At 41.6% G+C, this 12,548-nt stretch overlaps 1 protein-coding gene across 4 annotated transcripts in view; it reads right to left on the bottom strand.

Annotated features, from left to right (window-relative positions):
- Positions 1 to 12,548, bottom strand: part of VAV3 (vav guanine nucleotide exchange factor 3) — a 255,820-nt gene that overhangs the window by 190,023 nt on the left and 53,249 nt on the right. For 3 of the 4 annotated variants that reach the window (XM_038412017.2, XM_043520500.1, XM_038412019.2), the window contains one exon: positions 1,944 to 2,060. In XM_038412017.2, the coding sequence (XP_038267945.2) occupies positions 1,944 to 2,060 (117 nt within the window). Of the gene's footprint in view, positions 1 to 1,943; positions 2,061 to 2,850; positions 2,857 to 4,101; positions 4,109 to 12,548 lie in introns of those variants that run through there. The other variant, XM_043520501.1, reaches the window with a different exon arrangement.

Raw genomic sequence — 12,548 nt, 5'->3', positions numbered from 1 at the left:
TCTCCCATTCACCCTCCCCTTCTCTCTTCCCCACCCTCCTCCTACACTAAATATATATCCCTTTTGTCATATCTACTTTGTCTGTGCATGGAAGTCCTTCCATCCCCAAACAGCAAGGTAAATGTGCTATTATCTAGAAAGCAAGCAGAAAGAAGACTTCTTGTAAGGTTTGCTTTAGGGTGAAAAAATGTAGAGAAAACATAAGAAATCCAGAGGTACATGAAAAGCCAACACAGTGGAACTATGTAGATTACTATTTGCAGTGATCATTTGGCTACATGAATCAAACCAAACTTGCCAAAAGCCAGGTCCCATATATGGTGATAAATTGCTCCTCGTTTATACTGAACAATGAGCATTCAGTTGTAAGGACCAGACCAAAAAGTGTTTATTTGGTTTTTAAAAAGCAGAACACAAATTGCACCTTTGTGAGTGGCACAGGTAGAGAACGTAATAGCTTGTGGGAGTGCTAATTATAACCCAACTGACCTGTCTTGGCATTAAATTGCCTATTAGAACATTGGCAATGACCTGCATTTAGTGTTCATACAGATGTAATCATCAAAAGATGGATTTGCTCAAACAATTTCACTGTACACAATCTTAATGTCTGTATTTCTTATCAAAATGAACCTGCTATTCATGGACACAGTTGGCAATTACATTCTTTCCCCAGACTTCAGAGATTGCCTGTCTTGTCATGCAATTGGGATATCCATTATGACACACTAACTGTACGTAACAGATTTGCTCCCACAGACCGTAGTCCTAGACACCAGGATATTTACCTGCCACAGCATGTTCCTGCTGTCTGATAGTCTGGTTTGAAAATACTGGAGAAAAGAGATAGAGTGTCTGTAGTAAACCTACATCCATTTCTGCCAGCTTAGACAATGAAAAAAATTATAGGTGCAAAGATGGTGATGCTGCGGGTTAGGGACATCCCACTTCCACTGTCAATTCATCTGACTATTGTTACCACCTGTTGTTCATACAAAAACCTCACCTTTTCTCTCCTTCCCCATGCTTAGCCACTCTTATCATCCTTTCCTTCTTCCCATTACTCCTCTAAGTGCCAAGCCTTACAATTTGAAGGCCCACAGGCAACACAGTGGCTTCAAGCAACTACAAGGGGGGGAAACAGAATTCAAGTCTTGAGTTGCCTACCACTCCTCTCCCTTCACCATAAGGGGGTGGGGGTGGGGATGACGGGTCTGAGAGTTACTGTTTCCTCTCTCCTAAGTCCCAATGCTGGAGAGGAAAATAGGGTTACTCCAAGGGCTTGAGAGCATGCATGGTATAGGAGGCTCCCCCCAAAAGATATAGAGCGCAAACTGACTGCTTGATTTACTTGACTTTACAGTCAGCTCAGACTCCTCTTCTCATCACCCACCACTGCTACTCCCTGCTCCTCCAGCCGTGTACATTTTTCCTTATGACACCGATCCACTGTATGGTCCTTCTCAGCCCCATAACATTGCTCCTTTTGGTCCTGTAACTTGCTCCCAACAGAACAGCCCTTGTGAGCAAGCCAAACCAAGGGAGGAATCAAGAGGTAAATCCATCAGTAGAACATTAGGTGTTTGACCTCTTTGGCCTCTCCTACACTTTTCCCCTAAAGTCTTCCACCAGTGCTAGCACTAGCGCATCACCAGTAGCACTAATGATGGGAAGTGCTAGTGTACATTGACCACTGCAATTCTAGCCACTGGGTTGTCTGCCCTGAGTAGATCTAAAGGACACAATGGTTAAAACACCCAAGCTGGTGGCCTCTGTCAACTATGACTTAAAGAAAACAAAAATGCAACACAAGTGTGAAAAGAACAAAACTAGATCACACCTCTCTTTTGCATCAAGGTAGTTGCTATATAAAACCAATGGCAAGCATTACCCAATATCCAGCCAGAAAAGAAGATATGAGTAAACAGGAAATTTTAAATTACCTTTCCAAAATCTCGCACATCAAACAAATCAAATGCTTCAAAAAGTTCACTTTTCTTCATCCCAAATATCTCACAACATGCTGAAAGGAATGTTCTTATATTCTTCAAGCAGAGAAACTAGAGAAAAAAAACAAATAATATTATTAGTGTACAGGCATGTAATTACCAACTGCTTTGTGGTATATTTTGGAAGCTCATGATTATTTTTGCCATTATATATGTCTAGCAAAACCCACTGCAATAGTACCATTTCTAAGGATTAACTAGCACCTCTATTAAACCATAATTTTCAGATGGTTTGTAATTCAGCCATTAAAATTCTCTTTAGATTGAAATAGTGTTATTAAGGCCTAAAGAGAGGAATTTTGTTCAGCAAAATTTGTTTAAGCTAATTTTATGTTGGCAAACGGAAAAGCTAAGAATTTACCAGGTTTAAGTTAGCTTTAAAATGGCTTCAGTTTTAAAAATTAAAAATTTGTAAGCTATTAGTGTACAAGAGTGGACCAAACTCTTTAGGTGCTGAAAGAAAAATTACCACAACACTGAACTTAGAAAAAGCAATCAATCAATTTGCAATATACCAAGTATTTTCATTAAAAAGAATTAATTGGAAGTCTAGCTGCAGAGATTTACAGTAAATACATGCACTGTGTTTACAGATTCAAGACACCACAAATAATATTGTCAAAATGGACCACAATTACACACTGGGGGATTATACAATTATGATTTTATAGTAATTTTTGCACAATTGAGAATTAGTTCCCAATTTATCAAGTGGCAAATTAGCTTGATAGAATGATCCTGATTTTTCGGATGGACGGAGATCCGATTTGCCTGAACACAGCTATGGCTACCAATGATTTGCACTTCTGAATCATATTCTGCTGAGGAATTGCACTAATACCTGGGACTGGAGAAAGCTTTATCAAGTAAGCATTCTGCTTCCCTGATTCCACTACTCCCTATATATATCCTGGACTGTCTCCTCTTCAGGCCCTACTCCACATAGCCTCAACTCAGGTTAGGACTAGACTTCCAGGTGTGGGAGAGGACACTTCCTTTTAGCAACCCCAATAACCACTTCTCATTAATAACCCCCACTAATACACATACACAAAACAGAAAATGAAAAGGCAATTGGGAGATTTTTGTAGTCCAATGAACTATTATTGTCCATAGTTTAGCAACAAAACACAGCTGTCACCCCAGGAGTTCCGTTTTCAGGATGACAGGCCTCCTCTTTTAAATTATTCCTTGGATATTAATTTGGGAATAATTTTCCCCTTCCACACTCCCTCTGTAGAATGCTCAGGGCATATGCACATTTAACAAATAGCAATTGATTTAGCCATGGGCTAGGACTCCTAATTGGAGAAGGGAGAGCAGTCACAAGCAATTAAAAAAAAACCTACCCTAGTGAGGGAGAAATAACCACTTGAGGGAAAAGCCTCAGTAGCTGCATAGCCCCACTTCTGTGTACAGCAGCATTGGAAGTTGTTTTCTTCTAGATAACTGTAATTTGTTTTCACCATACCCCAGACATGTTATCTTTTGAAACAGTAGTGAAAGTGACAACCATTGTCAATAATTTTGAAGCAACCTGAGAAAGACACATATCTAAAAATAAAATAGTGCAAGATGTACCAGTTCTTTTTATGAGATGATACAACTCCACAAAGTCTATTTTTATTAAATCTTAAAATCCAATACATAACAGTACAAAAAAAATTGAATGTTTATAGGCAACAGTATTATTTCAATGAACACAGCAATCTGCTTGAAATTTTCTTTCAAATGTTCTTAGTCACACAGCAAACCAGGATTAAAACCCAATTCTCTCAATGCCTGATCCATGAGAGTAAGGATTACAGGACTGAACTCATGTTTTAAATTATTTTTGTTTATATACAACTAAAGTGATACACTTGTTTCTTCACAAAGAGAAATTGTGGCACTCATTCCAACATTCTCATATGCAGAAAAACAGCCAAATGGTTTATCGGCATGCATGCATTTCAGCATTTACTTGTTTAAATAAGGGAAGAAATAGTGAGGTGGAGACATAGTTTATTCGTTTACTTTTGGGGACTGTGTGTGTTTACAGACTTGCCAGAGTTGGGCAAAATGACACTACCAGAGAAGCAAAAACATCCACCATCTGGGGTGTGGCACTAAACATGCTCAGTAGCCCTTTTGAAGCTAAACAGGAAGCTTTCCTTGTGGGCAGACCACCTGGCATGACATACCATAGTCACAATCTGAAGGCTGAGCCAACTGTAGCTCAGTGAGAGTTTGGAGACAGCCTGGTAGAACTCAGCAGCTGAACCAAAGAGGGATAAGATGCGTCCACTACAAGGTCTAGGTCTCCAATCTGTGCTCATCTATTTGGATCCAGATGGTGTCACTGGGAGCCAGCAAGAGAGACAGGAAATTACCACTGTTGCGAGAGTTTGAAACTGTTAGTGCTGAAGAGATGCAAAGGATTTGGGACAAGGGAGGAACTGCCTACCTGCTCTACCTGAAAGAAGCTCAAGGGACATACGCACACACAGTTTGAATTGCACACATTGCAAAGAGGACCAAGAACTCACCATGAATTAGAGGGAAGTGTATGTATATATGTGTGGGTACAAGGTATATGGTCCTTCAACATTTTGTAATAGCAACAAGTGTGGAAGTTTGGGTAAGAAATACCAAAGGGCTATCACACAACAATGGTTTATGAGAAATATTTATAGCCTGGGGAGGGGAGCGGACAAAAACAGATTTTAACAAGTCTGTACTCATATCGTAAAAGCACTCATTCAACATTAGCAACCTTAAGTATTAAAAGATATCTGGGATGGTCATGGAATGTCAGATAAGACAATAGCTGACAAATTCAATGTAATGCACCATAAACCAAACCACAGCAGTCAAACCCTAAACTAAAGGTTTCCGGTAGTTCTGTGTCAGATGTACAATTTATAGAATAAGGAACAGAATAAGAAGTTTTGAATCAGACACAAGCGTGTGTCAGACTTACAGAAGACAAGACATTTAACTGGATCTGCATTACAAACTTCTTCCCTGGTTTCAGGAACCTTATTTATGGTTTTCAAGCCAATACTGAAAAGAGGAGTGGAATACATGCCACTTTATCCTGCTGACTGAGGAGGCCAAGCTCATGTACTCTTCTCCCCACCATACCACTACAGTGTGTCTGGAGCAAAGTGGTCTGGTGGAGTCTGTAACTTCCAAGAATTGAGTCACAAAATAACCCACAGAAATTAATCGGGGGGGGCAGGGAAGGGGTTGCTACCTTTTAAAAGTTACAGCCACCAGGTTTGTTCAACAGAGTTTATACTACAGAGTCCGCATTGCATTTAATGGTGTCCTCACAATGAAATATATACAACACACTTGTAATCACTGTCTAATGCTCTCCATGCTGGAAAGATCAGCAGGGAGGAGCACTTTGTACATTAGTCAAAGACAAAATCTGCCAGTGTAAAGAAAAATTAAAGCCTTGTGAAATAAATCGCCTTTAAGGAACTGGAAGCTCAGCAGCAAATGACCTACCTGAAGGAACAGGAGTTGTAATGAGCCTAAAACTTTCCCCAGATTTGCGAAAAGGTTTGAGAACATTTTAGTAAAGAAGAAACAAGTTTCAGCCAAGACTGATGCCACCCACTTCCTCCCACATCCCTTGTCACAAAGTCTTTCTGTAGATAGGGGTGGGGAGAAAAGGTCTATCTTGCCAGCCCATATGAAGATGAGCCAGATAGCCACCCTAGAAGAATCTAAGATGGAAGGAGGGAACCAGCCATCACACAACCTTGACATTGAGGGTGATGGAGTTTAAGAAAGGTCAATAAGATATGTCCTGTAACCCCTGTGGCAAATTGCCGGTACGATTATGATGGGTCCTGCACTTCCTCTTCTTAGGGGGGGCGGGGTTCAGGGCACAGTTTCCTGCCCCCAAACTAGGGTATTTACTGTCCCACTAGCAACCCAGAGAAGAGGCCCGCCTTCTATTCCGGGTCCCAGCCCAGAGGCCCTAGGGATAATGGTAAACCACTTGAACTAGTGCTTCCATCCCCTGGGCTACTTCCCTCTCCTGCTCTTCAGCTTGTGGGGCTTCCTGCCCTCTCTCTCTCTGCACAAGCCAGAGGGTCTTTTTACCTAGGGTCTTGGCCTTCTAGCCAGCCACAGCACTTCTCCAAACTCTCCTCTATTTCAACTCCTTCAAACTGCTCTCTGCTCCAACTCCAAGAAAGGTAAGCAGCAGGATACGGACCCTGGACTTCAGGAAAGCAGACTTTGACTCCCTCAGGGAACAGATGGCCAGGATCCCCTGGGGGACTAACATGAAAGGGAAGGGAGTCCAGGAGAGCTGGCTGTATTTCAAGGAATCCCTGTTGAGGTTACAGGGACAAACCATCCCGATGAGTCGAAAGAATAGTAAATATGGCAGGCGACCAGCTTGGCTTAATGGTGAAATCCTAGCGGATCTTAAACATAAAAAAGAAGCTTACAAGAAGTGGAAGGTTGGACATATGACCAGGAAAGAGTATAAAAATATTGCTCGGGCATGTAGGAAAGATATCAGGAGGGCCAAATCGCACCTGGAGCTGCAGCTAGCAAGAGATGTCAAGAGTAACAAGAAGGGTTTCTTCAGGTATGTTGGCAACAAGAAGAAAGCCAAGGAAAGTGTGGGCCCCTTACTGAATGAGGGAGGCAAGCTAGTGAAGGAGGATGTGGAAAAAGCTAATGTACTCAATGCTTTTTTTGCCTCTGTTTTCACTAACAAGGTCAGCTCCCAGACTGCTGTGCTGGGCAACACAAAATGGGGAAGAGATGGCCAGCCCTCTGTAGAGATAGAGGTGGTTAGGGACTATTTAGAAAAGCTGGACGTGCACAAGTCCATGGGGCCGGACGAATTGCATCCGAGAGTGCTGAAGGAATTGGCGGCTGTGATTGCAGAGCCCTTGGCCATTATCTTTGAAAACTCGTGGCGAACGGGGGAAGTCCCGGATGACTGGAAAAAGGCTAATGTAGTGCCCATCTTTAAAAAAGGGAAGAAGGAGGATCCTGGGAACTACAGGCCAGTCAGCCTCACCTCAGTCCCTGGAAAAATCATGGAGCAGGTCCTCAAAGAATCAATCCTGAAGCACTTAGAGGAGAGGAAAGTGATCAGGAACAGTCAGCATGGATTCACCAAGGGAAAGTCATGCCTGACTAATCTAATTGCCTTTTATGATGAGATTACTGGTTCTGTGGATGAAGGGAAAGCAGTGGATGTATTGTTTCTTGACTTTAGCAAAGCTTTTGACACGGTCTCCCACAGCATTCTTGTCAGCAAGTTAAGGAAGTATGGGCTGGATGAATGCACTATAAGGTGGGTAGAAAGCTGGCTAGATTGTCGGGCTCAACGGGTAGTGATCAATGGCTCCATGTCTAGTTGGCAGCCGGTGTCAAGTGGAGTGCCCATGGGGTCGGTCCTGGGGCCCGTTTTGTTCAATATCTTCATAAATGATCTGGAGGATGGTGTGGATTGCACTCTCAGCAAATTTGCGGATGATACTAAACTGGGAGGAGTGGTAGATACGCTGGAGGGGAGGGATAGGATACAGAAGGACCTAGACAAATTGGAGGATTGGGCCAAAAGAAATCTAATGAGGTTCAATAAGGATAAGTGCAGGGTCCTGCACTTAGGATGGAAGAATCCAACGCACCGCTACAGACTAGGGACCGAATGGCTCGGCAGCAGTTCTGCGGAAAAGGACCTAGGGGTGACAGTGGACGAGAAGCTGGATATGAGTCAGCAGTGTGCCCTTGTTGCCAAGAAGGCCAATGGCATTTTGGGATGTATAAGTAGGGGCATAGCGAGCAGATCGAGGGACGTGATCGTTCCCCTCTATTCGACACTGGTGAGGCCTCATCTGGAGTACTGTGTCCAGTTTTGGGCCCCACACTACAGGAAGGATGTGGATAAATTGGAAAGAGTACAACGAAGGGCAACAAAAATGATTAGGGGTCTAGAGCACATGACTTATGAGGAGAGGCTGAGGGAGCTGGGATTGTTTAGTCTGCAGAAGAGAAGAATGAGGGGGGATTTGATAGCTGCTTTCAACTACCTGAAAGGGGGTTTCAAAGAGGATGGCTCTAGACTGTTCTCAATGGTAGCAGATGACAGAACGAGGAGTAATGGTCTCAAGTTGCAATGGGGGAGGTTTAGATTGGATATTAGGAAAAACTTTTTCACTAAGAGGGTGGTGAAACACTGGAATGCGTTACCTAGGGAGGTGGTAGAATCTCCTTCCTTAGAGGTTTTTAAGGTCAGGCTTGACAAAGCCCTGGCTGGGATGATTTAACTGGGACTTGGTCCTGCTTTGAGCAGGGGGTTGGACTAGATGACCTTCTGGGGTCCCTTCCAACCCTGATATTCTATGATTCTATGATTCTATGATTCCTTCCCCTGGCTGATTGAAGCAGGGGATTTTTATCAGGTGACTAGCTTCAGGTGCTCTAATTGGCTTCAGGTGCTTTTAATTAATCTATAGAAACCTTTCTTCCCTCTACAGGGAATAAGGCTTCTCCTCATCCTGGAACTTACATATCACTCTCCTGCTGCCATCTGGCCATGCTGTATCATACCCCCAAGGTCAGCAGGAAGCATGTGGCCCACTGGTAGAGAGGAAAACTTGGAGGAGGGGAAACAGTCTTGGCCTAAGTCCTCTTCTGGCCCTTCAAGAAATAAAAGGGTTTCTAGAGATCTTCTCCCCACCCAAGCTAGAGAAAATGATGGAGGGATTAACAATTTTTCCTTAAAAACATACAAAATTTAACTCTGTTTGCCATATTTTTCCCTGGGTGTTCCTGCTCATTCAAACCAAAAGCTCAAAAGCAAAAATACTGGTGTTACAATAAAACAAGACATCTTTAAAAATAAATTGAACAAGGGCAGCAGAGTCCCCCCCTGAAACTAAGCAGTCAATTTTTGTCTAAATAAATGTACTTGCAGTGGGAGAATATATTAGAACCAACAAGGAATGGAACAAAAAAGGGAAATTAGATATTTGAAAGCAAAACAAGTTTTTTACTTCACTGGGAATTTTGCATGAGTAAGGACTGCAAGACTTGGCCCCACCATAGGGTACAGAGCAAGGAACGTGATGGTAAACACTGAGACAATCCAACCACACACCACACAACAGAACCACTAACCCAGGAACCTATCCTTGCAACAAAGCCCGTTGCCAACTCTGTCACATATCTATTCAGGGGATACCATCATAGGGCCTAATCACATCAGCCACACTATCAGAGGCTCGTTCACCTGCGCATCTACCAATGTGATATATGCCATCATGTGCCAGCAATGCCCCTCTGCCATGTACATTGGCCAAACTGGACAGTCTCTACGTAAAAGAATGAATGGACACAAATCAGACGTCAAGAATTATAACATTCAAAAACCAGTTGGAGAACACTTCAATCTCTCTGGTCACTCGATCACAGACCTAAGAGTGGCTATACTTCAACAAAAAAGCTTCAAAAACAGACTCCAACGAGAGACTGCTGAATTGGAATTAATTTGCAAACTGGATACAATTAACTTAGGCTTGAATAGAGACTGGGAATGGATGAGTCATTACACAAAGTAAAACTATTTCCCCATGGTATTTCTCCCTCCCACCCCACCCCCCACTGTTCCTCTGATATTCTTGTTAACTGCTGGAATTAGCCTACCTTGCTTGTCACCATGAAAGGTTTTCCTCCTTTCCCCCCCCTGCTGCTGGTGATGGCTTATCTTAAGTGATCACTCTCCTTACAGTGTGTATGATAAACCCATTGTTTCATGTTCTCTGTGTGTGTGTATATAAATCTCTCCTCTGCTTTTTCCACCAAATGCATCCGATGAAGTGAGCTGTAGCTCACGAAAGCTTATGCTCTAATAAATTTGTTAGTCTCCAAGGTGCCACGGGTACTCCTTTTCTTTTTGCGAATACAGACTAACACGGCTGCTACTCTGAAAACTGAGACAATCCCTCTACCTACACCAGTTGTGAAGTCACTGGTCTTCTGTAGTTACACTTTCAAAGGCATTTCTATGAAAATACGTCTAAACTCGTTCATGGAGATAAAATATCTATTTTATCCATCAGTACATTACATATATATCACATATACATCAGGACCCCTGCTACCATTCAGTAAGGTTCCTCATCATGAAAATATTCCTACTAAACGAAAACAATTCCTACTAAAACTAAAAATAAAGGACTTCAGAATTATATTCCAAGATAAAGACCCATCAGTTATGTCAAATCTGGAGATACCCTGTGATATCTGCATGTTATGCATTATATATAATAAGCCATAAAAGCAAATAAATCAGTATTAAACAATCATATCCACTTGGCTTTATATATTGAAGGAAATTGTGTTAAGATAAATGAGTACCAATATTAGTGGAAATTAAATAAAATTCCTAAAAATACTCTAAATGAATGATTAACATGATAAAATGATTTTTAAGTACATGAAAATTACAAGAACATGTAAGTAGATTGGTAAGTGGTAAGTAATGGGCCCTGAGTTTGACACAATTCTTACCTCTATTATCTAACATTCAGTAGATATTGTGTGGCAACAGAACACTTCTATTATCTCTTTTGCATGAGCCTGCCTCCGGGACCACATCATTAGTTACACACAACATAATTTCTTTAAAATAACAGGCCCCCTGACAATATGATGCAATCACCCTGTTAGCTGAAAGCATACTTAGCAAGTTTGGTTTTAGACTTAACGGTTCAATAACTATCAATTCTATCGCTTAAATGGATTAAAAGGTTTATCATCTCTGAACAGTTAAACTAACCATAATAGCTTCCTGGATATAATTTGAAGATTACTAAAACCAAAAAGTTATGCATAGTATTTTCACTTTTGTTTCAGTAAAAGTTATTTAAAATTATGTGGGAAAATCCTTAACAAATCAAAAACTTAAAATGCTATATTTGCAGTAAAGATCACATTCTGGAAAATTCACACAAGACATCCAGGATATTTCCTTTGGAGAAAGATTTAACAAACTTTTCCAAAACAAATATATAAATTTTCAATGGACATTTTTCTCTATGAAAAATACATTATAAACAAAGATGGCCATCATCATGGTAGTTACAGCAAGGATCAATTGTTAGTATTTCTTGTGTTTCTCTTAACTGGGACTTGAAGTCTGTCACAGACCTACAATCCAGAGACTTGGTAGAGAACACTGGACCTTGCTTGCTGGTGCCTCCTCATTCTGGGTGTCAACTTCTGACTAGTAGGTTTAGCCCTCTAGATATTAGGGGCCTTATGATGTTACTTTATTTCTTCCAAAAACACATTATACCTTAAAAAGAAAAGGAGTACTTGTGGCACCTTAGAGACTAACAGACTACAGAATACAGACTAACACGGCTGCTACTCTGAAACCTGACATTATACCTCGGTACACTATAGGGACACCTGTCACAAAGGTACCTAACTCTCACAGAATTTCACTGACAGTGCGGCACCTACTACCCCTTTTTTATCTCTGAAAGTCTCCTCCACAATAAATGCAGAATTCCAGCCCAAAGCTGGGTTTCTCTTCTTTCACAATGTTACATAATTTAAAAACTATTAATAAAAGTTGTTCCCTTTGCAAATACACTCCAGTATTTGGACATCATGTTCCAGATCATTATATTAAGCCTCCTGGTCAATGTAGTGGTGAGTGGAGTGAAGTTTTACCATTAGACTGGAATGCTCTAGTGTGTTATTTTTAACGTTAGTAAAAAAAATACAAGTTTGTCTCCAACACTGCATTGCGTCATACCAAGGCTTAAATTTTTATAGAGTATTTCCCGAAGCCCCACACACATGCTATAAAGACTCCAAGGGGGTTGAAATATTTACCAGAGCTTTGCTCTGGACAGCTCCAGCTGAATTTAAGCCCTGCCTCATACACCAACTAAAATGGCCTAATTTTAAGAAGTTAAAGGCCAATTGCCTACTAGACAGTTGCTCAGTGGGGGGGAGGGCAAAAGAGGCACACAACCAGTACGTGAGGCACACAACCATCATGAGGCACACAACCAGTACCTCTAATCCTGGGGGGATACTCAATGCCCTAAAAGGGTTAGGAGAAGACAGGACCAGGGCTCTGTCATTGTCCCCACCCCACCCTATGTAACAGCTATACGGAGGATAGTAACCTGCAGAATGCCTCCCATTGTTCCCTCTGCAGCAGTGTGGCTTCACACCAGCCCTTGCAACAGGCTGTGCCTACAAGGCATAATTGATCCCTAAGTATTACAGACCCTTCAGGCCTTTGTGTGGACTGGTATCTTGAAGCAGAAGGAAAGGTTATTCAGCAAAACATTTTTAATCAACAAATTACCCACAATGAAATTCTATTCCAGTACATTACTTACTGCTCCACTGATAACATTGCCGATACAAACAGTCTGCAAAAACTTGATAATATAAGCATCTCATTCATAGATTCATAGATACTAAGGTCACAAGGGACCATTCTGATCATCTAGTCCGACCTCCTGCACAGCGCAGGCCACAGAATCT

This window comes from Dermochelys coriacea, chromosome 8, assembly GCF_009764565.3.
Source record: "Dermochelys coriacea isolate rDerCor1 chromosome 8, rDerCor1.pri.v4, whole genome shotgun sequence".
NCBI classification, from domain to species: Eukaryota; Metazoa; Chordata; order Testudines; family Dermochelyidae; genus Dermochelys; species Dermochelys coriacea.
This window is presented reverse-complemented; position numbering and strand designations above follow the sequence as displayed.